Raw genomic sequence first — 24281 nt, 5'->3', positions numbered from 1 at the left:
CGTACGCTGCTACGCTTCTCAATTTGTGATACCAAGCCACAATAACTCCATCATGCAATCAACTCCCATGATAAATAAGGCCCAACCAAAGATCAGCGCAGATACAGCGCATACCCTTATCCGTTGATGATCACGATTCCTTACTCGTCGTCGCGCGCGTTGTCAAGTCTCAACGACACGCATCCTTCATCAATCGCAACAAAATCGCCCACGGTAGCAACCTCTCCTCTTACAGAGGTGTACTCCCCCTTTTTAAACCACCACATCAGAACCCCAGCAAGCGGTTCCACGTCTCCGCCGTCGTGGCGTCGCGCGTGCCGAGCGCCTGGATCTGGGCCTGGGCGTCCCTGCAGACGGCCTTGGCGGCGTCGTTGGCGCCGCAGATGTTGGTCAGCTCGTCGCAGATGCGGTTCGTGATGATGTTGGGGTTGAGGGCCTCCTGCTGGTTGGCCGCGATCTGCGGGTCGTTGGACTGGAACGTGAACTCATCGGCCGGACGTCCCCCGAGGCCGCCCTCGAACTTCATGGTCGGGTCGCAGGAACCGAAATCGGTGGCGGTGCTGTTGTTGTTGCCGCCGTTGCCGCCGTTGCCGCCGTTGTTGCCGTTGTTATTGCCGTTGTTGGCATTTCCGTTGCCATTGTTGCCATTATTGTTCCCGTTGTTGCCGTTTCTGTTTTTGTTGTTTCTGTTGCGACCGCAGCGGGTAGTACCGCCGTTACCATTGTTATTGCCGTTGTTGGCATTTCCGTTGCCATTATTGTTCCCGTTGTTGCCGTTGTTGCCGTTGTTGCCGTCGTTGTTCCCGTTGTTGTTGCCGTTATTGTTGCCGTTGTTGTTGCCGTTGTTGTTGCCGTTGTTGCCGCCAGCGTTTCCGCCAGTAGTAGACCCGTCAGAAGCTTGGGCAGTGAAGTTGGAGAAACCGTTGGCTATGGCGACATCCGCCTGGCTGAGGCCATCGGCATTGAAGGGATTGGTCAGGGAGGTGGCCGAGTTGGCATTCTCAATGTCCGAACCAACGACAGCCGGATCGACAAGAGGAACAATGCCACGGAGCTCCGGGGTAGCGGGGAGATTGGGATCGGAGCAAATGGTAGGAATGGAGGTGACGAATGGGTTGAAGTTCTTCTCCGCGGCAACCAGGGCGGCAGCGGCAGCAATGACCTCGGGGTCGTTTCCGAGCTCCGAGACGATCTGATCGGCGAGTTCGAGCTTGAAGGGGTGAGCACTCTTGCCAGTCATACGAGTTCGAGTAAATTCACCTTAGCGCAAGCATTGGCACCAGCAAGAAGCACGCCGGGGCTGGCACCAGCAAGCGTGGCGGCCTGCCCAGGGTTTCCGAAGTTGCTCAGGGCAGAGATCTTGCTCTGGACGAGGCCTTCCTGCCCAAACCGGGCCTCGACGAGAGCCACCAGGGCGGCAATGACTGAGAGCTTGGAGTACATGATGACGAAACCGGCTCGTAGAGAGATCGTAGAATGTGTAAACTCAACGTCGAACGAATCGAAAAACCGACCTCGCGGTTAGAGGGAATGTAGATCAAAGTGAATGAGCGGCGAAACGAAACGAAAGTTCACAGAACTGGAAAAGAAGGCCCCAAAAGAACAAACATGAGCAGCTTGCTGGGAAAGATCAGGAGGCATCGACTTTGGGGGGCCAACGCCGAGGTTATATACAAGACCCAGCACCCCTTCCTCGCGAATCTGTGGGACATGAATGGGAGGAAGAACTAGTGTAGCTGGTATACGCCAGGAGCTTGGCTCTTTGCACGCGGCCCCCTAATGGCGATCATGCTCCCGCGTAGCTGGGGTAGCAGCAGTGGAGCATGAACCAAGGTCAAAGGCATGATGGTCTGGGCAAGAAACGGAAGCCCTGTTCCAACCCTTGTCAGGACGCTGACTTCAGCCGATCGCAGGAACAGGGTTGGGCAGTGTGCGGCGAGGCGAAGGGAGTCAAGAACTCGGGCCCAGCGAAGGCGCCCCCTGAGACTCTTCTGCTTGCGCTACACATACCCCGGGTCCCCTGCTCCGCACCGTCTGATGTCAAGATGGACAAGAGGCGTGGATCTGAAGCGAGGGTGCCTGCATGGAATCTGGCCCAGCCAACAGAGCCTCCTCGATGTTTCCGGGTTCCTCTTTTTGGATCACCGCCGAGTTGGGACGAAGAGCGTTGAGGTGACGGGACGAGGACCCATGCCTGCGAGAATCGTTTCCCACACGGAATGCAGGAGTGAAATCGCTCGGTATGGGACGGTGTTAACCCGCCGGGCGCATCGGGCGGTGCTACTTCCGAGCGCTTGCAAGGGTGTAGCCTTGCACCAAGACCGCCATCGTCCGGAAGACGGCGAGGGACAACCCTCAGGAAGGTTTCAAGGGGATACTACCACGCTTAACCCGACTGGCGGCCGTGCGCTTGTCTGGCTAGTGTACTTTACGGAGTAGATGGGTTCGGACAAGCAGACTTCCTAACCCGAGAACAGGGGCACGGGGCAGGCGTTCGCGCCATCATCCTATCCATGGGCTAGTGGGCGCTGTTTCGGCTCCACATGCACACGGACCAGGGACCGATCTTTCGTCTCATTGTCTCCAACTGGAAACTCTTTTACGCGCTGTGTACGGAGTACACTAGTGTAGGAGCCAAGCCGTCAGCTCAAACTTTTGAGCCTCGAGCTCAGCACAATTCCTGGCCGTACTGTGTATGCAAGGGGCCCGTTCTGCGTCAAATGAGATTCCAGGACCTGCCAAGGGTACTTGCCGTTTCTTGGCCGAGGCTCCCCACAGCCTAACTGGGGAATTAGTGTACGGATTACGGATTACACTACTTAAGTAGATGTGGCCTGTGCACCCTCCGTAAGCGGTAGCGATACAGGTAAGGTACGGATGCAGTAACTAGAGACGGTATACGACGCACCTGCGTGGTATACGGAGTTGTATGGATCATTACCACGCCGTTTATAACGCTTCAGTTCGCAATCTTTTCAAGCTAATTGCATTCTTCGCCATAATTGGTGATAACTGTCTACTGTGCTAGCTCCATGGCCGTCGCAGAGGGATAGCAAGCACTACGGAGTACGGATAGTGTAAGCAGTTTTAGCAGTTGCACCCCAGTCCGGGGCTCGGATGCTCCTCGCTTCGGCCTCCTGTCGCGGATCTCAGCCCTTGCAACCACTCCCTATCCCGCGCTTAATCTGATCCGCCGCCATCAAACACGGTGCCAAGGGTTGTGAGACAGAGTCGAGACAACTCACCGCGGTGCACTACTACGCAGCGCAAGCCGCAGCCTGTTTGCTAAGACGCCAAACTCACCGTTGAGCTGCGACTGTCCTTCAGCTCACGATGGCCATTTCAGCTTCGCGCCTAGCAGTCGTGTTTCAAGCTGGTCCACTTCCATCTAAAGACTGAGCAATTAATCTCGTGAAACACACGGCAACTACACTCAGCATCGCACAACCTCATTCTCCTGCACCAGGCTTTCTTGTTACTACACGAACCAGCGTATCGCCTCTGAATTATTCCTAAAGCGCCTTTGATAGAATCGTAGAGAAGGTCGGTTGGTTGGCATGCCGGCGTTCCAAGTTGCTCGAATCACGCTTCTCTTGCTCGTTGCTTGAGCGCTCTACGAGTAATATCGTTTGTACGGAATGCACAGCCATGTTTGTACAGTACCAAGAGAGGTTCGTAAAACTGTATCCTGCTTCCACGTGGGGCGGGTGTCCAGGAGCTGGCTCAATCAGCGTCAATCAGCTCTCGACAAATCCCTTCCCTAACTACTTTAAGGTCTCCGGTCTCCTGGTCGGGGCGGGGTGTAGGAGACAGTTGAGCCTCTGCAGAAGTCAGTAGTCATGAGAGTTCGGCTTGCAATAAACCATATCAACGGCCTCGTCTCGGGTTGTTCATGGGTTCACCACGTACTGGCAACTTATGAGTAGAAATGAATTGCTCGAAGAAAGAGAAATACCCACAGACTTGTACAAACATCCCTAAGACTATAGATCTACTCTCAATAGCACTTCCCCCTCTGATGCTATCAGCATACCCAGAAAGAGAAGTAAGACATGAAAAAGTTCTGTGTTGGCTTCCCCCCTGCCATTTAAGGAAGGCCTTTGAACTCCAAGGTGTTAAGATTTCCCCCCTTTGATCACACTCGATCTGGCTTGTTCACCAATTGGAAGGTCGTGACAGGAGAGGAACGGTAGGTTATACCCGGCTTTCACAGTTATCCTCGTGCAAGTCGCAAAATTGACATTTTGATGTCACTGCACCTCGTTTGGCTTCTGATGGAGCCCCATCAGATCCAAACAGCCTCGGCTAACGTCATCCCGAGCAGACGGACAATCGGAAAGACGCGGGGTGCCACGGCCGACAAAAGCTGGCAACAGAGAAACCCAGCAAAATTGCGCACCAAAAGTGTTGCGGAAAGAAGAAGGAAAAATAGAAAGAATGGGAAAAGAAGAAATGATGCACGAAACCATAAAATTGAATTTCGAGGCTAAAGCACCCACCAAAGTCAACCAGAACGCCACCCATGAGACCTAATTGAGGAGCCCGGTATCACGGGAAACCTCCGGCCCAGCCCGAGCTCGATCGGCCGGCCCACTACATCTCCAGCTAGAAAAGCTGTCGTCCCATCCCCGGGACAGTACCGGTTTTACCCTCCCGCCCCATACGCCATCCGAAGCGAAGGTTCGTTTCTACCGCGTCCGCTCGAACCACCCGCTCGAACCGGCAATGGCGACCGACTGATCCATCACCCACTCGCCAACGCCGAGGTACTTATCGACCCATTTGGACATTTCCTTGTTGTCCCCGGCCACCTTCTCCGTCTTGAAACTGAGCCTTTGCAACACCCCCAATAACGGGGGAGCAACGATCAGCCTCGTGTTCGCCGACGGAGCGCTAGGCGCCCCCTTTTTGCAGCAACGGATCGGTTCGAGGTACTTCACTCACGTCAAGCCTGTCGAGCGCTTCATACCCGCGAGAAATGCGGAGACTAGTCGAGAGACCGTCAGCCGACCGGCCCCGCTGCGCAGCGAGATGCGACGGAAACTTACAGAGCACAGCGTCGAAGGCATAATGGGTCAACCGTCCGAGCTTCGACCATAACCCAAAAGTCAGCAAGTCGAGGAGCTGGGAGCAAATCTTAGACTCCGAAGCGACGACAGAGCCGAGGACTGGCCTCGGTAAACAAGCGCCGGTCAGGGATAGCACGCACCACCATCTTTGGCCGCTGTTCTGCGATGTCGAAAACGAGGTTGACCGGCAGAGCTTATCGAATAGTTATATTGCGTCCTGGAGCGGCGGGGCGTAGCAATCAAGGCGACGTGGAAACCGAGTCCTTCGGTGTCGTTTGTTGCCTTCTGAGAGATGAACAGCCGGATGCGCGCGCAACCGAAGCAGCCAAGCGGGTCATTCCACCACCTGACCCTTGCCCAGGCTGGCCAAAGCTTGAGCCTCCAGAACACGTGCTGGGTCACGAGCAGTGGCTTGGGGTCCCTTATCGGCTCACGTCAGGGGTCCTGTCCCCTGATAACGCCCCAACATTACACACCGAGTACCGGAACTTCGATGCCGGCGCTTTTGATGGTCGCCCTGCAACACCTGTTTGGCGCAAGTTCATCAATAATATGACTTATTGGCATTGTGGTGGAGGAAGGAATGGATACTCAACTCGCAAGCAGGTATTGGCGAACGAGGTTTGGGTGTAATGCAGTTCGATGCGGCCTCGCCGAATGTACCTCGAAGCCCCGTATTTTCTAGCCCACCTCAGGAAAGAGGGGCCAGCAGCGTGGGGGAGGAACGAGCTCCCCTCCATCGAAAAAGGGTCAATTTTTCTCCCCGAACAGATCTCCCAACATTTTCTCGCCGGCCCCGATCCCTTTTCCTGTTTCCGCTCCCTCGACCGCTGAATTGTCGCGGTTTTCTGAGGTAAGTTTATTCTTTTTTTCCCTGGTCATCTTCAGTTCTGATTCGTTGTGTATCTTTTCCTCCTGCACCGTGGGGCAAGCCCAACCAACAGCCACTCGCCCTGCCCGTGTACGACGAGTTCGGCTGGCTTTGGATGGAAGTTATCCATTGTGCTGGTGCTGCACTCGATTCTTCCTGATACACATTCTGCCCCAAAGTCCACTTGCAAACCCTAGACCCCGAATTCAGTTATTTCTCGCGCAAGCGCTTTCGCCTCCGGAGTCGGAGATTGCTAACCGGATCGGTTTCAGGCTTTCGAGTTCCCAACTTGTTTGGATCCCTCTGCCTCGCGCGATTTTTTGCGAACACCGCTTACAGATCCTTCAGTGTGTTAGTTTCCACAATGGCGACTGCACTCGACCATCTCCAGCTCGGCGGCAAGATCGAATGGCTGTCGCAGCTGGACACGGCGTACCAGCCGGAGCGGAACCTGCGCCGGACGTCGATCATCTGCACCATCGGCCCCAAGACCAACTCGGTTGAAGCCATCAACAAGCTCCGCGAGGCCGGCCTGAACGTTGTGCGGATGAACTTCTCCCACGGCAGCTACGAATATCACCGTACGTCCCCTGCTTGCCAATGTCGATCCCCGATCCGATGTTGGTGGATGCCCGGGTCCCGCTCAACAGTATTCGGCCCCACCAACGCAGTCTCCCCTTACTACGCCGCACATCTTGGCATTGTGAAGACAAGATAGGTAGTTAACCGCTGAGTGTGCAGAGAGCGTCATCGACAATGCCCGCCAGGCTGAGAAGGTCCAGAACGGCCGCCCGATTGCCATCGCTCTTGATACCAAGGGGCCGGAAATCCGGACGGGTAACACCGTTGACGATGCTGATCTCCCAATCTCGGCCGGCCACATCATCAACATCACCACCGACGAGAAATATGCGACGGCCTGCACTACCGAAAACATGTAAGTCTTCTTGTTCTACCGTGAAACCTCAAGGCTGACTTTCGCAAGGTACATCGACTACAAGAACATCACCAAGGTGATTGAGCCCGGGCGCATCATTTACGTGGACGACGGTGTGTTGGCATTCGAGGTGCTTGAGGTTGTCGATGACAAGAACATCAAGGCGCGCGCGCGCAACAATGGCTTCATCTCGTCTCGCAAGGGTGTTAACCTGCCCAACACGGATGTCGACCTGCCCGCCCTCTCAGAGAAAGACAAGGCCGACCTCCGGTTTGGTGTCAAGAACAATGTCGACATGATCTTTGCTTGTGAGTCCTCGTTTGGGGCTGCCGAGAGGCCCAGAAGCCTTGTATCCTCGGAGCGCAGGTCTGGCTAACATGAGCTCACAGCCTTCATTCGGAGGGCGCAGGACATCAGGGACATCCGCGAGGTTCTTGGTGAGGAGGGCCGCCACATCCAGATCATCGCCAAGATTGAGAACCGCCAAGGGCTTAACAACTTCCCCGAGATTCTCGCCGAAACTGATGGCGTGATGGTTGCCCGTGGTGACCTTGGTATCGAAATTCCGGCTGCGGAGGTGTTCGCTGCTCAGAAGAAGATCATCGCCATGTGCAACATTGCCGGCAAGCCCGTCATCTGCGCAACGCAAATGCTCGAGTCCATGATCAAGAACCCCAGGCCCACCAGGGCTGAGATCAGCGACGTTGGCAACGCTGTCACCGACGGCGCGGACTGTGTCATGGTAGGATGGCTCTTACGTACCCGGCACCGAGTCACGCTAACGTGTCATGATAGCTTTCCGGCGAGACTGCCAAGGGCAACTACCCCTACGAGGCTGTCCGCGAGATGAGCTTAGCCTGCCTCAAGGCTGAGAACTCGATCCCATATGTCAGCCACTTCGAAGAGTTGTGCACCCTCGTCAAACGGCCCGTGTCAATTGTCGAGTCTTGCGCCATGGCTGCTGTCCGCGCTTCGCTTGATCTCAACGCCTCCGCCATCTTTGTACTCTCCACGTCCGGCGAGTCAGCCCGGCTCATCTCTAAGTACCGGCCTGTGTGCCCAATCATCATGATCACCCGCAACCCCTCTTCTTCTCGGTATGCCCACTTGTACCGGGGCGTCTATCCGTTCCTCTTCCCCGAATCCAAGCCCGATTTCAGCAAGGTCAACTGGCAAGAGGATGTCGACCGTCGTATCAAGTGGGGTCTCCACCATGCCATCGACCTGGGCATCCTCACCGAGGGCGAGACTGTCGTGGTTGTGCAGGGCTGGAAGGTATGGTCGAACCTTGTCTGGGTGTTCATCACACTGGAAATTACTAACTGTAACGACTATAGGGTGGTATGGGCAACACGAACACCCTCCGGATCGTCAAGGCTAATGTCGAGCACCTCGGCATTGGTCAGCCTCACTAATCGACCCGTTTTGTTTGTACACGGTTCACGGGACGGTAACACCTTGATACGGAAAGGATCTAGGTGGGAGCTACGCAATAGATCTGATATGACAAAGCTGCCACTCTTTCATTATTTTGCTCGTGCTGCTGTTCCCTCGAAGGAGCAATGCCCTGGCCGAATCTGAGCATGGGCCCAGGTTGGAATAACCGGAGAGTTTCCGGGTCTGACTAGCGGCCGTATCTCGGGTATGTATAACAATGGCTCCCTGAAGTCCCAGTGGACGAGTAAACTCGTCTTTGGCTTACTCAACTATCGGGAGCATCTTCGGCGGCTTCTTGCCCCGTTCACTCCTGCATGTTTTCGGAGTGAGGCGCTGATGTGAAGGCGCAGATGCTGACGGCACATGTGGCACAAGTGGAAGTGGTAACCCCAAAGGAAGGGGCCCAAAAGTGAAAGATAGCTAAACTTGAAGGAACCTGGAGCAACCCGCGCTACAACAAAACACTGTAGCAGGTACGGGATTACACTACCTTGGTGCTCAATCATGTGGAGTAGTGTATGCGGTTACGTGTGTTACTATGTATACTAGTACTTTACCTAGTGGGTCAGTTGGCGGTGTGTTTAGTTTGACAGCTAGGGAGTGGGTCAGCAGTGCATCGCAGTGACCAATCATGCTGTGGAGTACCCGGTGGTTAGTTGCTGACTAATTAGTTCAGGACTACCACCTGTCTCCCGACAGGTAGGGCCAAAACCCCTAGATATACCAATATAGCCGGACACATTACTACCAAATTTCCTATACATTCGTATCTTTACAAAAGGTGCTATCAAGTTTAATTACCATTATAATAATAGCCTTAAATAGCTATAAATAGTTCAATTGTAAACTAGGCTCTAAAAAGCTTAAAAACGTAGTAAAATTTAATTCTACCTAGTTATAACTAGTCGAATAACAGGTTATATAACTTGCTTTGTCTCCCTCTCCCTCTATATTATACCCCCTATCCCTATTACTCTTAACGCTCTTAATTATAGTAGTACCTTCTCTTATACCTTCTCTTTTAGCCTCCTAGTAATAGTTATTATCTTCTATCCCTAGTATTACTACTATAGACTTATAGGTACGTTATTTCTTAAACTTCTTAATATCCTTGATAATAGCTATATATAGAGACTCCTTCTTACCCCTAGATAGAGATAATGACTCGATATCCTCTTCCTACCTATCTTTATTATCTGTAAAGTCAAATCTATCATTATCGCTATTATTAATTAACATTATAGTCACGCCGCTAATCTATATCCTAGGACATTTAGGGGATAGGAGTTTAACTTCTAATAATAGCTTAGCTAACTAGGGGATTAGGACTTCTTTTCTGTCTCTAAAGTCGAAGAATGCTAGTAGCTAACGTTCCTTTAGTAGAACCTAGAGAGGGTCTTTGTTATTAAGAGGAAGATAGTCATTCTTATTAGTCTTTTCTAAGAATTTGGTAAAGGTTACTATACGAAGGTAACGCCTATTAGTACTAGGAATCTTGTTCTCTAGGCGCCTTTTCCAGACTTTATATTCCTCTCTATACTCTTGTTTAATCTGCTTGACGGCAATATAGGTAGCTTTTCGGCTAGTATCTCGAATTGCCTTAGCGCTGTTCTAAGCTTAGATCTCTTGAAATCGTCGAATCTATTAGATGGTTATACTTATTATAACCTCTCTTATTAGCTTAATAAGTTAGCCTTATATTTTCTTAATAGATAGTATAGCTAGATAGGCTCTCTTGTCTTTAGTAAAGTTATTTGGATGTTTATATATTAGCTAACCTTTATTAATTATTAATGTAATATCCTAAAAGTGTTCTTATATTAGTAAACTAAAAAGCTTAAGATATTACTTTTAAATATAGTTAATACCTTTTTTTATATATACTTATTACTCATTATTAGGAATTATAATAGGATATCTAATACTTATATTAGATAATACTTTCTCCCTAATCTGGTCTATTATAATATATTGGTTTGGTAGAAAAAGACTAGTCTTTTTGAATCCTATTATAATATTTTAGCGTTTAAAACTAGCCTCCTAGATTTCCTAGAATCCTCTAATAAAGTCTGCCTAGGTAAATGTAAGATCACCGTTTCGAACTACCTACTAGAGACATTATTAATATACTTCTTTAAGATAGCGAAAGACTCTTATATCTATTAGCTAGATAAAGTGTATTAAATAGGGAAGGAAGAAGATAATAATAATATCAAATAAGAGGTAGTATTTATAAAGTTTAAGGTTATAATATCCTATAAAGTTATCTAGGATAAGTAGTTAGTAAATATATTCTTCTAATAGTATAGATATATAGATTAAATCTTTAGGGGTAACGTTATCTAGGTTAACAAAGTATATATTAAGAGTAAGACTATAGTTATAATAGTTATAACTAAACCATTCCTTAAAGCTTATACTATATTATTAGAACTTAGTATAGATAGTAAAAGAGTATTTATTAAAATGTTATATCTAATCTATTATAATCTTAGTATTATTAAATACTATCTCTAACTTATAGAATTATATTTCTTTATTAAGACCTTCGATATTCTAATCTTTTAATAGCTACTATTTAAAAATATAAAATACTAAAATAGTATTACTAATAGTGTTTCTAATACTAATTATACTTATTAACTCTTAGTTATAAAGGTCTGGAATCTCTAGCTAATAAAATACTATAGTTAGTATTCTAAACTAATACTTAGAAAAGAGGAAGATACTAACCTTCTTCTTTTTATCTATTTTAACTATTAAGATCTTAAACTGCCTATTTAACATTATAAATATATACCTAGTCTTATCTACATTCTAATAGCTAGATATAGTAATCTTAAAGCTTTTAATAGTATCCTTAAGCTTATTAAAGAATATCTCTAGTTCTTCTACCTATTACTCGGCTAAGAGTCGGTTTACTTTGACTAGTTTGAAGAATGTCAGCTAAAACTATAGATAGTCCTATTTCTAACGTAGCTACTAGTGCTTACTAACAGGAGGGTAAGGAGGATCATAATATACCTATAAGCAGTTAGCAACATCTTAGAGAAGATCTTTAGTAGCGAGAGAACTAGATTCGATAAGCTAGTACATGTATCCTTCAAGGGCAGAATCTTCATCGTTTCGAAGCAACCGAGGTCTTCTAACTACGTTACTACTAGTGGCTAGAAGTCTAGTATCCTTTAACGACTTCAAGTGCCGGCCAACCTAAGTCTTTCTAGTCTTGAATAGTTAAGCCACGTACTATATACTAGGTTCCTTTCTATAGGGTAAACGGCTAGTTCGGTAGCGAGTTTAAGTGGTAAGGAGCCATTTGGCGGCCTGTATACTAGCCGGTTCCTAGATTTGATCGGTCAGAGGTATCGTATATAGGAAAGTAGGTTAAACTAGGCTTGTGGCAGTGGTTGTGTCTTCGAGTATAGGGAGTTGGCTGGTAAAATTGGACACGGGTTTGGACGCGTACCTGTCCGGCCGTATCTAGGCGTCCGGGGGTTTTGGCCCCACCTGTCGGGAGACAGGTGGTAGTCCTGAACTAATTAGTCAGCAACTAACCACCGGGTAACTACGCAGTACTGAGATGGGCGATGCGGTGGCAGCGCGCGCGTGGCATGTGCTCGTGGACTTCATGCACTGCGCTGCTGCTGCTCCAGGCATCTGCACCTCACCTATTCTCTGGTATGCACCTGCCTTGAAACCGCTCTTTCAACCTTATGCTTGCCTTTGAAGCTGTGCTGGTTCCTTCCATGCTAGATCGCGAGAGCCGTTCTTTAAGGCTGCTACCCTACATTTCCGGGCAGTATTGGAGCAGCTACCACTGCTTCGTACAACTGTTGGATGTCAACCGGTCATCGCCGATGCGCGAGCCAGCCTAACACTTCACAACTCCTCAGTGCCGCCTCGACATCGATAGCATGTCTTCCAAATCTTCTTATCTCCCTCGTCTGGGGTTCTCTCGTGGCGACGGGCCTATTCTTCCGTTGCACAACCGAACGAGTCCCCCGATCCGCAAGAAGCACAGCGAGTACAGCCTCTCGGAGCTCTCTCCCCGGCCCGACGACGGCTTGTTGTCCTCGTCGCCGGAGAACGACCGCGATGCTGCAGTTTCTTCTCAGCGGGGCTCCTCCCCTTCGGCTAGATACCACGACTGGGCAACCGATAAAGCCTCCTCGAAAACGAGAGCCGAACCGCCTCCCTTGTTCACAGGGCCACCGCCTCCCATTGCGACTTCGCAGATGCTATACCGTGACGAAGAGGAGAGGGACGCGTCGTCAACCTCCTCGCGACACTTTGGGGCGACGTCGCTCGCGCGCAACATTGGCAGCGTCCTCTTCGACCGCAACACCCCCTCGCCAAACCGCACTAGAAACAGAGACTACGACCCGAAACCCGACGCCATCTGGCGCAACCTTCAACGCCGCGAGCGCGCGCTCCAGAAAGAACTCCAACACCTCCTCGACGCCCAATCTGCCGGCCTCGCCGCGAACCTCGGCTCAGACGACGGTGCACCAGGCGTCAGCAACGCCTCTTCCGACTCCGGAGCAAGAAGCATTGCACCAACAACAAGCCCAACACCAATCACAGCGCACACCGCCGGCTCCTCGCAGCGATCACAGCCGCGCCACGTCACGTTCGAGGACCGCCGCCACCGCCGCCACCACCACCACGACGCCGCGACGTCCACCAGCAGCGTAACCTCGTCGGGCACGCTCGTCCCCGTACGGCAGCCACGGCCCAAGTCCGTGGGCCTGCGCGCCGCGCGCGCCGGTCTCGCGCGGTCCATCGCCCTGCTCGCGGATCTCAAGGCGGAAGAGGACGCGCAGCTGGCCGCGGCGCTGAGCGCGCGCAAGAAGGCGCTGGCGCAGCTCCGCCGGTGGACCGCGCGGCGGGAGGGCATCGCCGAGGAGCTGCGGCTGCTCGAGGCCGACCACGACGAGGGCGCGCCAGGGCGGGAGCTGCAGGAGCTGGAGGGCGAGCGCGACGCGGTCGCGGGGGAGATTGCCGAGCTGGAGGAGCGGCTGGCCTCGCTGAAGCGGAGGCGCGCTCGGCTGGACGAGCGGCTGGAGGCGGTGCGGAGCCGGAGGGAGGCCGGCCTGAGCGGCTACCGCGGCGCGCTGAGAGAGGTGGAAGGGAAGATCGGCGAGCTGTTGATTCGGCCGGGCGTGAGGCCTCTGGATGGAGAGTTCTTTTCTTCCCCGGCCAGTGACCACGAGGGCGGAAGAGGGATCAGGGAGTCACCCGGCGGGGTGGAGTTTCTGCAGCTTAGGCCCGAACGCAGGACGGCGGAGATGGCGAGGGAGTGGTGGGAAAATGAGGTGGCGATACTGGAAAAGAAGAAAAAGGAGGTTGACAAGGAACGCACCGCGCTGGAGCAGGGAGTGGAAGTATGGAGGGGTGCGGTCATGCTCGTGTCGGAGTTTGAGGCCGAGCTGAGGAACCAGCTTCGAGAGAGCGGGAACGCAGAAGGCGGCAGCGGCAACGGGAAGGGCAAGAACAGAGAAGGCGACCAGGCAACACCACCGTCTCCCGAGCAGACCATGCTCGCACAACTGGACAGGATGCAGGGTGTTATGGCGGGTCTCGAGGAGCGGTTGCGCGTCGCGGAACAGAACGGCTGGAACTTGCTGATATGCGCCATTGGCGCCGAGCTGGAAGCCTTCCGCCAAGCGGACAGCATGCTACGGGAAGCCTTGCGGTCCGCAGGAGTCAACGTTGGAGACGACGACGGGACGCATGGGGACTCGACGCCGCGTTTGGGCAAGTCCACGGGTCTCGAAAACTCGGGCCAGGGAGTGGACAGGGCCGAAATGAGCGGCGAGGGAAAGCTTGTGGATCTGCACGACGGCGACTCGAAACAAGACAGAGATCCCGAGAGCGATAACGAAGTACCTCCGGACCTGCTTGTTTCGGCGCTGGAGGACGCTGAGCCGGAGAGCCCCGGCTTGAGCAGAAAGAACAGCAATGAGATTCCCGCGGAATTTCTCAGGGAGCATCACGATGATGAAGGGTTCCCTGGTTTTGGGGCCATGACTTAATAATGCTGCCGCCTCAGGAAAGCCCCTAAACTGAGACGGCTAGATAATGATAACTCATGAGAGCGATCATCCAGAGCTTAGGATTAGTTAGCGGGCGGGAAGGTGTTTCTTGGAGCACATCAGCGTTGCTACATTGTTATATGAGGCATGATTACGGCTGTCGAGATGTGTTTGTGTCGAACATCAGGAATGATTATTATGTCTAATTAATGGTATGTACGTGATGATAATTATACCCGGACCGGAACCAGGCCTTACCACATCGAGATGCTCTCGCAATGTGGAAATGGATATTTTTCATGATGCTACCGTGAGAGCGAATACAGGGCGAGCTGGTTTCGGGAAAGGGGGGCTGAGTTCCGCCCACAGAGGTTTTGTTCCTACGCTTGGAGAGGCGCATGAGCGAGAGTGGCCCAGACGACGATGATTAATTAGACGGCAGAGTCGCACGGCTGGTACAGGTGGCACAAGTGACATCACAAGGGGTACAACGGCGTAATGCATCATAGAATTAGCTCGGGGTTACAAAAGGCGTAGAAGTCGGAAAGGTCAATGGGCAAGTTGAGTGTAATTATGTATGTATGCACATGCATACACAAATCATACACAAATAATGTACAGTGCATGTCAAAGTTGTCGGGTTGTCTGGCTGCCTCCGTACGATAATTCGGTCCTCTCGAGGCCGTTATCTTGTGACCTGCCCTTTCAGCTGCAGTAGCGCCGGGGAAAACAGAAGTGTACAGATAACTTATCAAGGCAACCGATCAATGTCCTAGTCTGGTAGAGCCTCAAAAAATATCTTCCCCCTCGGCCGCGTTCACCCCGTCCCTGACGACCCTCTCCACCGCCGCCTCCGCCTCTTCGTCCCCGTCCAGCAAGTCCAGCCACGTGTTCTTGATCCCCTCGCTCGCCAGCAACAAGTCGGCCACCCTCGCCACCGTCGCCCTGCTCACATTGCCTCTCACGTCCCCCGTCTTACCCAGCTCGACCCGTCCCGCCGGCTCGAGCGTGAGCGTTCCCGGCCGCAGATTGATACCCACGAAGGCGTCCCCTCTCTCCTTGGACACGGCGTAGAGCGCCTCATCGGCGGCCAGCTTGGCGCGGTAGTAGTGCGGCAAGACCTGCTCGTTGAGGTGCCGGGCCGCGGCCCAGGCCTCCTCGGACCACCAGGCTGGCCGGCCGCGCCGTGAGGCCAGGTACGAAACCATCAGAAAGCGAGTGACGTGCGGGGCCGCGGCCGCGGCACGGATGAAGTGGATCGCGGCGTCGCGGTCGATAGCGTAAGTCTTGAGGCCCCCTTCGTCAGAACCGTGTTTCAACTACACACGAGAGGAGGAAGAGCACTAATTAAGGGGGAAAATATGAACATGACCGGCACGGACAGGTAGTAATCACTTACTCGTTCAGGACCCCCTTTCCCACCAGCCCCTATGGTGTAATTAACACTGCGTTAGCAAGAACAGGCCATTACTAAAACGATAGACGCGCTCGAACACCACGGACATGAAGGCTCCACTGACAAAGATATATCAATGACATGGAAGATGCGAGACTTACCAGCACTCCAGACGACATAATCTCCTCCCCACTCGGAAATCACCTTCTCCGCGTCGCTCTCGCTCTTCACCTCCTCCAGACTCCGCACAAGCACCTTCAACCTCCCCGTCCCCTCCCCCCCGTCCTTGGGAGCTAGCCCCTGGATGGTCGGCGCCTGCTCCTCTGTGCGGATCACGCTCGTCACGTCCCACCCGCGGCGCAGCAGTAGCGGGGTGAGCAGCTGGGCGACCTTGCCGTGACCGCCGAGGAGTAGGACGTGGTGCGGGGTAGGGGGCATAACTAATTATTGTTGCTTCGTTCTCGAGTTTTCTCTTGGATACTCAGTGTCGGTAAAATACGTTGGCTTATTGTTTCCCTCTCTCCGTTTGCCAAGAACTTGTATCGAGTTTGATCCGAGAAGGTTGATGCGAGGGGGCTTATTTTCGAAACAGCACTTATGGTTTGGGATAATTAATAAAGCATCGGGGTCTGATTGTCAACTTGGGCAGGCATGATGTCATCCGCGGCCTCCTTGGCACCGGAAGTCTCGGGTTGGGCAGAGGCGGGCCCGAGTCGCCGACTGCACGGCCACGGGAACCCTGCACGGAAAGTTCGGTCCACATGTCGAGAACCAACCAGCTCTTTTCTCCCGCCTTGAGTAGACGATAAAGTCTTGGCCCCTCCCCCCCACCTCCTCCACCAAAAGACTTCTCGAGGGTGCTCTCTGGAGTTCCGAGAACGCTCGAGTTCTACAGCGTATCTAAAGCATATACGTCCGGGTCAAGTATTCGTCCTTCATGCCCTAATCCCCGTACAGGGGCGAGCGCGTTGCCTCAGCCGGGGCTGGGGCGTTGTTGGCAGCCTGCAGCATGCCCGGAGGTGCTAGATCCCGGCGGGCACCTCCGGGCATGGACAACAAGCTGGTAAAAGCCCCAGCCCCGGCTAGGCAAGGCTGTCAGTGCCGTGCACGGGGGTTCAGGGCAAGAGTAGTCAAGGGGACAAGGAGCTCAGGAACAGACGGCAGGTTTTACGCCGCCTGTTCCTTGAGCCTACCGGTGTGGAGGAAGAGACGACGCCTCCCCTCAGGCTGGCCGAGAGGAGGAAGGAGAGGAAAGGGTCGCACGGTCGCTGGTCGGCGTCGGGCCGTTGTCGAAAAAATACCTAATTAATTATTCATAATCAGAGGCACCCGCTGTATGATAAGAGAAAAGTAGAAAAACAAAAGCAGAAAAGAGCAAGACAGAAAGAGCAGGGCTAAAAAGGAAAAACAGAAAGTGAAAAACAGAAAACCAAACAAGGGTAGAAAGGCAGAAATAGAAACAAAGCAAACCGACGACAAGCAGAAAGCAGAGTCAAGCCACACTTGCGCTATGGAGAAAACAGATGCAGAAATTCGCTGGGGATGGGGGGAATGCCCCCGGGAAGACCACCGGGAAGGGGAAGGACAAACGCTGAGGCCTCCACTGGTTTGGCATGCTCACCCGCCGGGGGGGCTGGCTCCGGATCCGGCCTCGTTGAAAGCGCGGGGTGCTTGTGGCGCTCGAGTCGACTCCGGATCGGGCAGTCGGCCCTGTTCCGCAGCATGTGCTTGTGGGCGCGTTGGAACAGCAGGCGCCAGGCGTAGGCCTCGAGGGACTCTCTGTCGAAGTCGGCCGGGAGGAGCAGGCGGTGGACTCTCTTGCGGCTTTGCCACCTGACGAGTTCTCGGACCCTGGGGTGCACCACGGCTTCGATGGCTTCGATCCTTTCCGGCGTCGATCTCCCGCTGCTGTCGGCTTCGTCGATCCGCGCATCGAGGAGCTCGTCCATCCATTCGTCGCGCGTCGTGGGGTGTGGCTCGACCACGGCCCCCGATTCCAGGCAGCGGGCGGCATCGGCAAACCGGACGGAGCGGTCCTGGCGACCCGAGCTCTTGAGGCAGCTCTTCTAGGGCGGCGTCGGCTTCGAGACCGAGACGACGAATAAGTTAATTGACAGTTACTTTACAGATAGCACTTAGTAAACCCCTAATTCTCCTCCGGCCAGTCGTAGAAGGGGCCCTCCAGACCCGGGAGCAGCGAAGGGGCGGCGCTGCAGTCGACGCGGTCGGCGGCGGGCGCGCGGACGAAAGACTCCGCGGAGGCCATGGCGGAGTCAGCGAGCGACAAAAGGGAAAAAAAAACCTAAAGTCAGCAAGGTGACAAAAGCGAGCGAACTGGAATTTTATTCCGGTTAGCGAGCGGCAAGTTAGCAACGTCTCAAGGTGTCGATGCGCGAGCAGATGGCGTCTTGTGTTGCGGTCGTTATCACTCGAGCAGTACGCCAACTTTGGGTGGGAAAAGGGAAAGGAAGAGAAGCAGAAGACGCGGGGGGAAGACACGTATTTATAGACCTCAAGGGGTCCCCTAAGTGACTCGGTATTTGATGTTGACACTGATGACAGTGATGACGCGTTACCGTGACTTAACAGTTTCAGATCTGGCGGTGGATGTTTGCATGTGGAAGAATATACATGTGAAGAGAGTTGGCTGCCACGAAAATCGCATATGCTTGGTGTTAGGTCGCATGCGATGGCTTTGGGAAAGCTCCATCCAGGCTCCTTGTCTGCGTTCCACAAATGCCCAACCTTAGTGGGTTACCGTCCAGAGGGGCTTGTCATAATTAGTGGCCGTAGTATTCCACGATCAACCTCAAGCCCTTGACCTCGAAGAAGGCGATGTGAAATGCGTCGCAGGTAGACTGATGCACCTTTCCGTCCTAGCCATAGCGCAGGTTTCCTCGGTCCGGCTGTAGCTAACGATGTGGTACCTTCTTTACTTCAGCGTTACACCTTGAATGACAACTGCTATTGATGTAAACGTGCCGGTTTCCTTGGCAACTCTGGGGAAACAAAACTCAGTCGCCGGGGCCGGTATGCATGTCTTGAGGTGGACTGTTGTGGAAATGGAACAAAAATACCGGGGAATCGGCCTTTGCAAGCCGTAACAAACCGCCGGTGAAGACCCGAGCAACTCGGAGACTCCTGGCTGCAACGGGCTGATAACCGTATTTTTCTAAATCATTAAGGGCGTAATGAAATTTACGAGCTTGGTGCTGCTCGGCATTCTTCCATTTAGTATTATCAGTGGCTCGTGGTGAGCTGCCACTCTAGCGTTTGGTTCATACAGGATTACACATTGAAAGAGGCAAAGTAGGAAGGCAGGACCTGTTCGTGGTGGTGGAAGGATTCCTACCACTCATGCGTTGGTTCCAAGATGGCTGTGAAGGAGGATCGTTACTCCATTTGGTTCATCAACAGTCTGATCACCTAATGTAAGATGATTCAATAATACCAGCCACGATGGGGAGATGCTGTGATAGAATTAGAACCCTTTTAGAGGCTGCCATAGTTTGGAATGTGCAGCTGCCATCTAACTTATCACCGCAACTTTCTACGCGGTCTGAGGCAGAGGTACCTGCCATCTGCTTCCTCCTGCACCTTCCTCACGCTCACAAAAAGGCGTCAAATGTTGAATTGGGTAGACGTGAGTCAAAACGCATACGGATTAACACCACAACGTAAACATATTATCTATCATTGTGTCGCGTAGTTTGTAAATATAATCAGGGACGGTGTATACAGCTCAGGAATATGGTGGAGGTCATAACAATCAAAAGCCAGGTCTTAATTACCATGAAAAGACCTCAAACACAAACTTCCTTCAAGAACAAGCATACATACATACACTGCCCAGTTCCGTTAGTAGACATCTCAGTTCTTTAAGTTTATTACGAGCATTAAGAGGCGTTTCCTGAAACCTTCTAAACCAGATCATCTATAGCTTGGCATATCACATTACAACTCCATCCCCGCTTAGACTCCCCCATCCTGATCCGGCCAAGCATAACACAGCACATCAAATACTTTGACAATGCAAACAGCTTTTAAAGAACCAGAAAGTCCAACTCCCGGTTCCTTTCGCCCGCCGAACCGGGTATCGAAGCCGTCGGCGACCCCGCACCCGCCACTGCACCATCACAGGTCCCACCATTGCCCATGTTGCTACCGGCCCCGGCACCTTCAGAACCGGAACCGGAAGCCGAAGCCACGGCGGCGGCGGCAGCGGCGGCGGCAGCGGCACGAGCCCTCGCCCTGGCCCGCGCAGATCCCACCGCCTCCTCGACACTCTGCACCAGCTCGTCCAGCGTTACTGGAGTCATGGGTGGGGGCGGGGGCGCCAAGGGTGGTGCGGTGTTGGTGCTTGCAACAGCCATCGTCGTCGTCGTCGTCGTCGTCGTCGTCGTCGTCGTCGTCGTCACTGCCGTAGTCTCATTGAGACTCGCGGTGAGACCTGTAGAGGCAGAAGCGGCGGGGGCAGGCGCAGGGGACGGCGTTGTTACGTTAAATGCAGCAGGAGGGGAGGTGGTGTTGAGCCAGTCCATCGCGTCGACGGTGATGCTATCCTCGGTGGTGTCGTTGTTGCCCGAGGACAGAGAGGAGCCAGCTGCTGTGGGAGTCGTGCCTGTAGCCGTCGTGGGGTCTGGCCCCAGATCAAACCCAATCCCGAGCTCCGTCTCGAGAGAGAGCACGTACGGGTCCCGGCAAATCGGCGTCCCGTCTGCGGTGGCGTGGGAGAGGCTGTTGCGTGGTTCGGTTGGGGCGGGAAGTGCTTCTCCAGCTTGCCGGTGGGTTTCGGTCGTGGTGGATCGGGGGGTGTCGTCGGTCGGGGATGGGGCTAGCGCCTTGCTTGGCTCGGCGAGCCACTCTTCAATCGTCCTGTCTACTGCAGTGTCGTCGTCGTCCTCGGGCGCAGCAGGCGTTTTGTCGGAGGCTGACGCTGGGATTGGCGGTGGAGTGGAAGAGGGAGGTTCCTTGATTTGTGCGGGCGCCTTGGTCAGGCTTCCGCTGAGGGCGAAAAGATCTCCCGACATGCTAGGAACCAGGACTGGAGCGGAAGAATCAGCATCAGCCGCTGGCCACTCCTGGGAGTTGGAACTGTCGCCACCGGCATTGATGAAGTCCACAAACGATGCATGGAACAAGTCGAGATCAAAATTGCCGGGCTCGGACGGTGTCTGGTCAAGTACGGCAGAGTTGACGCTATGGCTCTGAGCCGATCCTGGAGAGGGTGGGCAACCCTGATGGGAGTTGGTCAGGAACGAAGGGGTGGTGCGCGAGAAGTCCACCGAAGACAGGCTGGAGAGACGGCGGCGTTTACTCGCGCGGTCGTCTTCGTGAATGGTCTCCAGTCGATCTGTGTGCAAGCGAGTGTTTTCGGCCCCGCCAGCCCACTGATTGCTGCCAAACGCCATGTTGTTGCTGCCCTGGTACCGGCCAACTAATGAGCTGACGTCGAAGCCCCCGGACTTAACCATCTCGGACCGAATCTCAACGAGCATGGTCTTGAGAAGTTGATACATCCTTGCGGCTGGCTGGTAGAGGTGGCTCATGTCGTAGATGGCAGTGGAAAGGACTTGAAGGTATCGCAGATTGCTCTGGTGATCCAGCTCGGCGCTCTTGTGCGCCAGAGCAGCCATCAGTGCGAGCGCTGCTGTTCCTGCATACTGGACTGACGTCAACAAGACCCGCCTGCCATCGAACCGCTGGCGCTGGTGCCAGAAGATGCGAGCAATTCGGATTGCATGCTGTGTGCACATGCTCCGAGACATTGAAGCCCTGTTGTCGTGGTGTGGGAGAGGCGCCATCCACGAGGGGAGTCCCGTGCCGTCCTCCTGAGTTGGCGATTCGGGACTCGGGTAGCGAGCGGCCGCCGTTCCGTCCAGAGATAACGGGCCATACTTGGCCCAAGGTCTGTGCAGAAGAATCATGCACATATGGAACTGCAGATGAAGCATGAAGAACCCCATGGGTGCAGACTTGATGTTGACAGGCTTCCAGGCCAAGCTCTCGGGAAGCCTGCGGTACCAGTTATGGAACAGGCGCTCCAGCCCGACAAAGTGAAGGTATGCCCTATCTTCAACCGTCTTTGCCGGAAAGAGGTGGGCAGGGCCGTAGGTCGAGTTTTGAAAGTCTGCGACTTTGCCAGCCAGCTCCAACAGTTCAAACATCTGCCGGTGGATAGCAGCATGGCTCGCCACGGACCCGATGCTCGAGTCTACCAAGGGCTTCCCGGTTGCTCTTGGAAGCACGTCTGCGCCGATATCTTGGGTTTTGATGGCGGTTGGTCGGCCCAGGAGCAGCGCCCACTTCCGATCAAACATGACGCAGGACGTCATAACCTGCCGACGTGTCTGTCTTTCAAGTTCCGACATACCCGCTGCGGTTGTATTGACGTGGAGTCCGATATCGAAAGCGAGGCGGTTCGCCATGCCTTCAACCTTGTCAGCATCCGTAGCGAGTCTCCCGAATCAGATCGCGACTTACCAGAGTACATCCACCCGGTGGCGTCCCGGCCGACGCCACACTCCAGATCAGCCAGAAGCAGAAGCGCCTGGACACTTGGGACTCCGCCGGGCCTCTCGAGCTCGGCTCCCAGCATGGCCTTGGCTTCGCGGTGAATTGTGCTTTCCCGGTTTCCCACCATAATCATCTTGACGTCTTCTCGGTCCCAGTCGGCGAAGCGAAAGCCGACAGCAAGCATGGCGAGGTGAAGAAACAGGGAGTAGAACCTCGAATCCCCGGTCGTCCGACCGGTCTCAAAAGCGGATTCGTCAACAACTCGTTGCCAGGAGTTGTAGTACTCCCAAAAACACCTCATTAGGTAGTCGTAGGTGGCTGACCTCAGCCCTAGGATGAGCTGCTCGGCCCTGCCGAGGTGATCGGACCGCTCTAACGGAATAAGGCTGCTCGTTTGTTTCGCATATACATGGCTGTTCGCTGTGGGGCCGAAGAACCTCGTCCTTCCAACAGACTGGTCCAAGACGTAGCTCCCCCTCGTGCGGAGGAGATGTCTCGTTCCGCTCTCCTTCTTCGACTCAGGCTCCTGCAGCAACCGAGGATCGATCATGCGGGAGTGGCTCGCGTGACCCCCCGAGGGAAAGGTTTTGGGTTGCGGTGTCTCAGCCAGAATGACGTCCTCGTCCCCTGATCCGGGAGGAGTTGGAGGTTGGTTCAGGGGTGGTGGCGCAGTCTTCCCTGCTTCTGAGCTCTTCGATCGTTCACCGTTGGTTTGACCCTGGCGTTGCTCTTGCTGCTGCCTTGCCTGTGCTTCTTGTCTCGTCTTGGGCGGGTGTACGGCGGGAGGAGGGATGACGCCACGTTCCTTAAGCATTGCCTCAAGCAGGCTTATCCTGTTCGACAAGGAGGACATGTATGCCTTGGATATGGGACTTTTGCGCATTAGAATGACTGGTTGCGCCCGAGCCAGGGGGCAGTCACCTACCGCCTCCGCTCATCGTCATCCTTGATGATGCATGTAGATCCTGTCCTTTTGCACTGAGTGCATTCTGTCTCCCCTTCGCTTACAACGCACCGTATCCTCCTTTCGCGACAAGATGCGCACGCGATCGAGGCACGATGACGGATGTGTGGTTTTGTGGACGAGCGTGATGATGGAGCAGGACTTGTTACGTGCTCCGAGCTGGCCCTGTCACTCTCCCCCTCAGAGCGCGACCTCCGCTTCCCGCCCGCAATTGTAGCTGCCGTCATGATTCCAAGCGATTGTCAATTAGACGAGTGTAGACTGCAAATGCTGTGGTCTGCAGAATGTCCCCGTTTAAGCTTTCACTGTGATACGCTCTCACGAGTCAGGGCAGCAGGACGAGCAGCGGAAGATGGGAAGAGAGAAGAGCCTCAAAGAGAAAGCGACGGCGGGATCCAGACTGGCGGGTACACGCCGGCGGACCCGTGTTTGTTAAATGTGGTCTCCCCCGGGCGCCGTGGTCAACAGCCGTGCCGAGAGATGGAAACTTGTCAGGTTCTAGCAAGGGCAGCTTGCAAGCACCCCGCAGCCGTTCACTGCTAACGTTACTGGGGACGGCCTTGCTCAGACAGGGCGCCGGGGCAACTCTTGTTGGGACCAGCTGGCAAACCGGACATTCCCAATAAGTAATCCGTACACTAGACGCATCGTCGAGTCCACACGGGGCTGGTCAAACGCCTGCCAAGGGGAGAAAACCCCGGACTTTGGGGGCGTCAACGGAATCCACTACATTCCACATGGCCCAGGATTGCAGGTGACTGGTGGGAGTTTCCTCCCGCGCTAGACTCGATAGCTCCTAGGCCATGGCTGCCTCGTGGCGGATAGCGTCCACGGCTTTGAGGGTCTTTCGGCGGTTCGGGCATAGCCAAAGGGCGGCAATTCCATTCCTTTGTTCAACTGCGCGACCCGGCCCGAGGTCGCAAGCCGATTCGCCAATGGCAGGGGTCAGAAGGGTCGACAAGGACCCAACGCTGGCCCCTGATGCCCCGCACTGATCCTAGTCCAGCCTGAAGCCGGGAACAACGAACGGCCACGCGAACCCCACCAGATCCAGGA

The 24281-nt window shown here is 53.8% G+C and overlaps 7 protein-coding genes across 7 annotated transcripts; 2 read left to right on the top strand and 5 right to left on the bottom strand.

Moving 5' to 3' along the window:
* Positions 1 to 147: 147 nt before the first annotated feature.
* On the bottom strand, positions 148 to 1787 carry MYCTH_2308437 (uncharacterized protein). Its single transcript, XM_003665045.1, has 2 exons — positions 1261 to 1787; positions 148 to 1210 (listed from the first exon to the last, which is right to left on the bottom strand). Exons 1-2 carry the CDS (start codon positions 1441 to 1443, stop codon positions 266 to 268), a joined length of 1128 nt encoding a protein of 375 aa, XP_003665093.1. The 5' UTR covers positions 1444 to 1787; the 3' UTR covers positions 148 to 265.
* A 2666-nt stretch (positions 1788 to 4453) lies between these two features.
* On the bottom strand, positions 4454 to 5329 carry MYCTH_2315875 (uncharacterized protein). Its single transcript, XM_003665044.1, has 4 exons — positions 5210 to 5329; positions 5049 to 5088; positions 4945 to 4987; positions 4454 to 4827 (listed from the first exon to the last, which is right to left on the bottom strand). Exons 1-4 carry the CDS (start codon positions 5213 to 5215, stop codon positions 4689 to 4691), a joined length of 228 nt encoding a protein of 75 aa, XP_003665092.1. The 5' UTR covers positions 5216 to 5329; the 3' UTR covers positions 4454 to 4688.
* A 975-nt stretch (positions 5330 to 6304) lies between these two features.
* Positions 6305 to 6881, top strand: MYCTH_2067689 (uncharacterized protein; the record flags this gene model as incomplete). Its single annotated transcript, XM_003665043.1, has 2 exons — positions 6305 to 6521; positions 6682 to 6881. 2 exons carry the CDS (start codon positions 6305 to 6307, stop codon positions 6879 to 6881), a joined length of 417 nt encoding a protein of 138 aa, XP_003665091.1.
* A 45-nt stretch (positions 6882 to 6926) lies between these two features.
* MYCTH_2066697 (uncharacterized protein) lies at positions 6927 to 14349 on the top strand (the record flags this gene model as incomplete). Its single annotated transcript, XM_003665042.1, has 7 exons — positions 6927 to 7185; positions 7267 to 7619; positions 7673 to 8152; positions 8215 to 8278; positions 8552 to 8558; positions 12228 to 13056; positions 13528 to 14349. Coding segments are annotated over 7 exons (2814 nt in total), but the record flags the coding sequence as incomplete, so codon positions are not given.
* Positions 14350 to 14821: 472 nt separating this feature from the next.
* Positions 14822 to 16408, bottom strand: MYCTH_2308426 (uncharacterized protein). The gene is made up of 3 exons (XM_003665041.1): positions 15907 to 16408; positions 15749 to 15777; positions 14822 to 15635 (listed from the first exon to the last, which is right to left on the bottom strand). The coding sequence occupies exons 1-3, from the start codon at positions 16181 to 16183 to the stop codon at positions 15138 to 15140; spliced, it is 804 nt and encodes a 267-aa protein (XP_003665089.1). The 5' UTR covers positions 16184 to 16408; the 3' UTR covers positions 14822 to 15137.
* A 974-nt stretch (positions 16409 to 17382) lies between these two features.
* MYCTH_2047945 (uncharacterized protein) lies at positions 17383 to 17811 on the bottom strand (the record flags this gene model as incomplete). The annotated part of the gene is made up of 1 exon (XM_003665040.1): positions 17383 to 17811. A coding segment is annotated over one exon (429 nt), but the record flags the coding sequence as incomplete, so codon positions are not given.
* A 1636-nt stretch (positions 17812 to 19447) lies between these two features.
* On the bottom strand, positions 19448 to 23785 carry MYCTH_2308423 (uncharacterized protein). The gene is made up of 3 exons (XM_003665039.1): positions 23187 to 23785; positions 22229 to 23133; positions 19448 to 22175 (listed from the first exon to the last, which is right to left on the bottom strand). The coding sequence occupies exons 2-3, from the start codon at positions 23112 to 23114 to the stop codon at positions 19789 to 19791; spliced, it is 3273 nt and encodes a 1090-aa protein (XP_003665087.1). The 5' UTR covers positions 23115 to 23133; positions 23187 to 23785; the 3' UTR covers positions 19448 to 19788.
* Positions 23786 to 24281: the final 496 nt, after the last annotated feature.

The sequence above is a fragment of the Thermothelomyces thermophilus genome, chromosome 5 (genome assembly GCF_000226095.1).
Source record: "Thermothelomyces thermophilus ATCC 42464 chromosome 5, complete sequence".
In the NCBI taxonomy this organism is placed as follows: Eukaryota; Fungi; Ascomycota; class Sordariomycetes; order Sordariales; family Chaetomiaceae; genus Thermothelomyces; species Thermothelomyces thermophilus.
The sequence above is the reverse complement of the archived record's forward strand: the minus strand, read 5'-3'. Positions and strand labels throughout refer to the sequence as shown.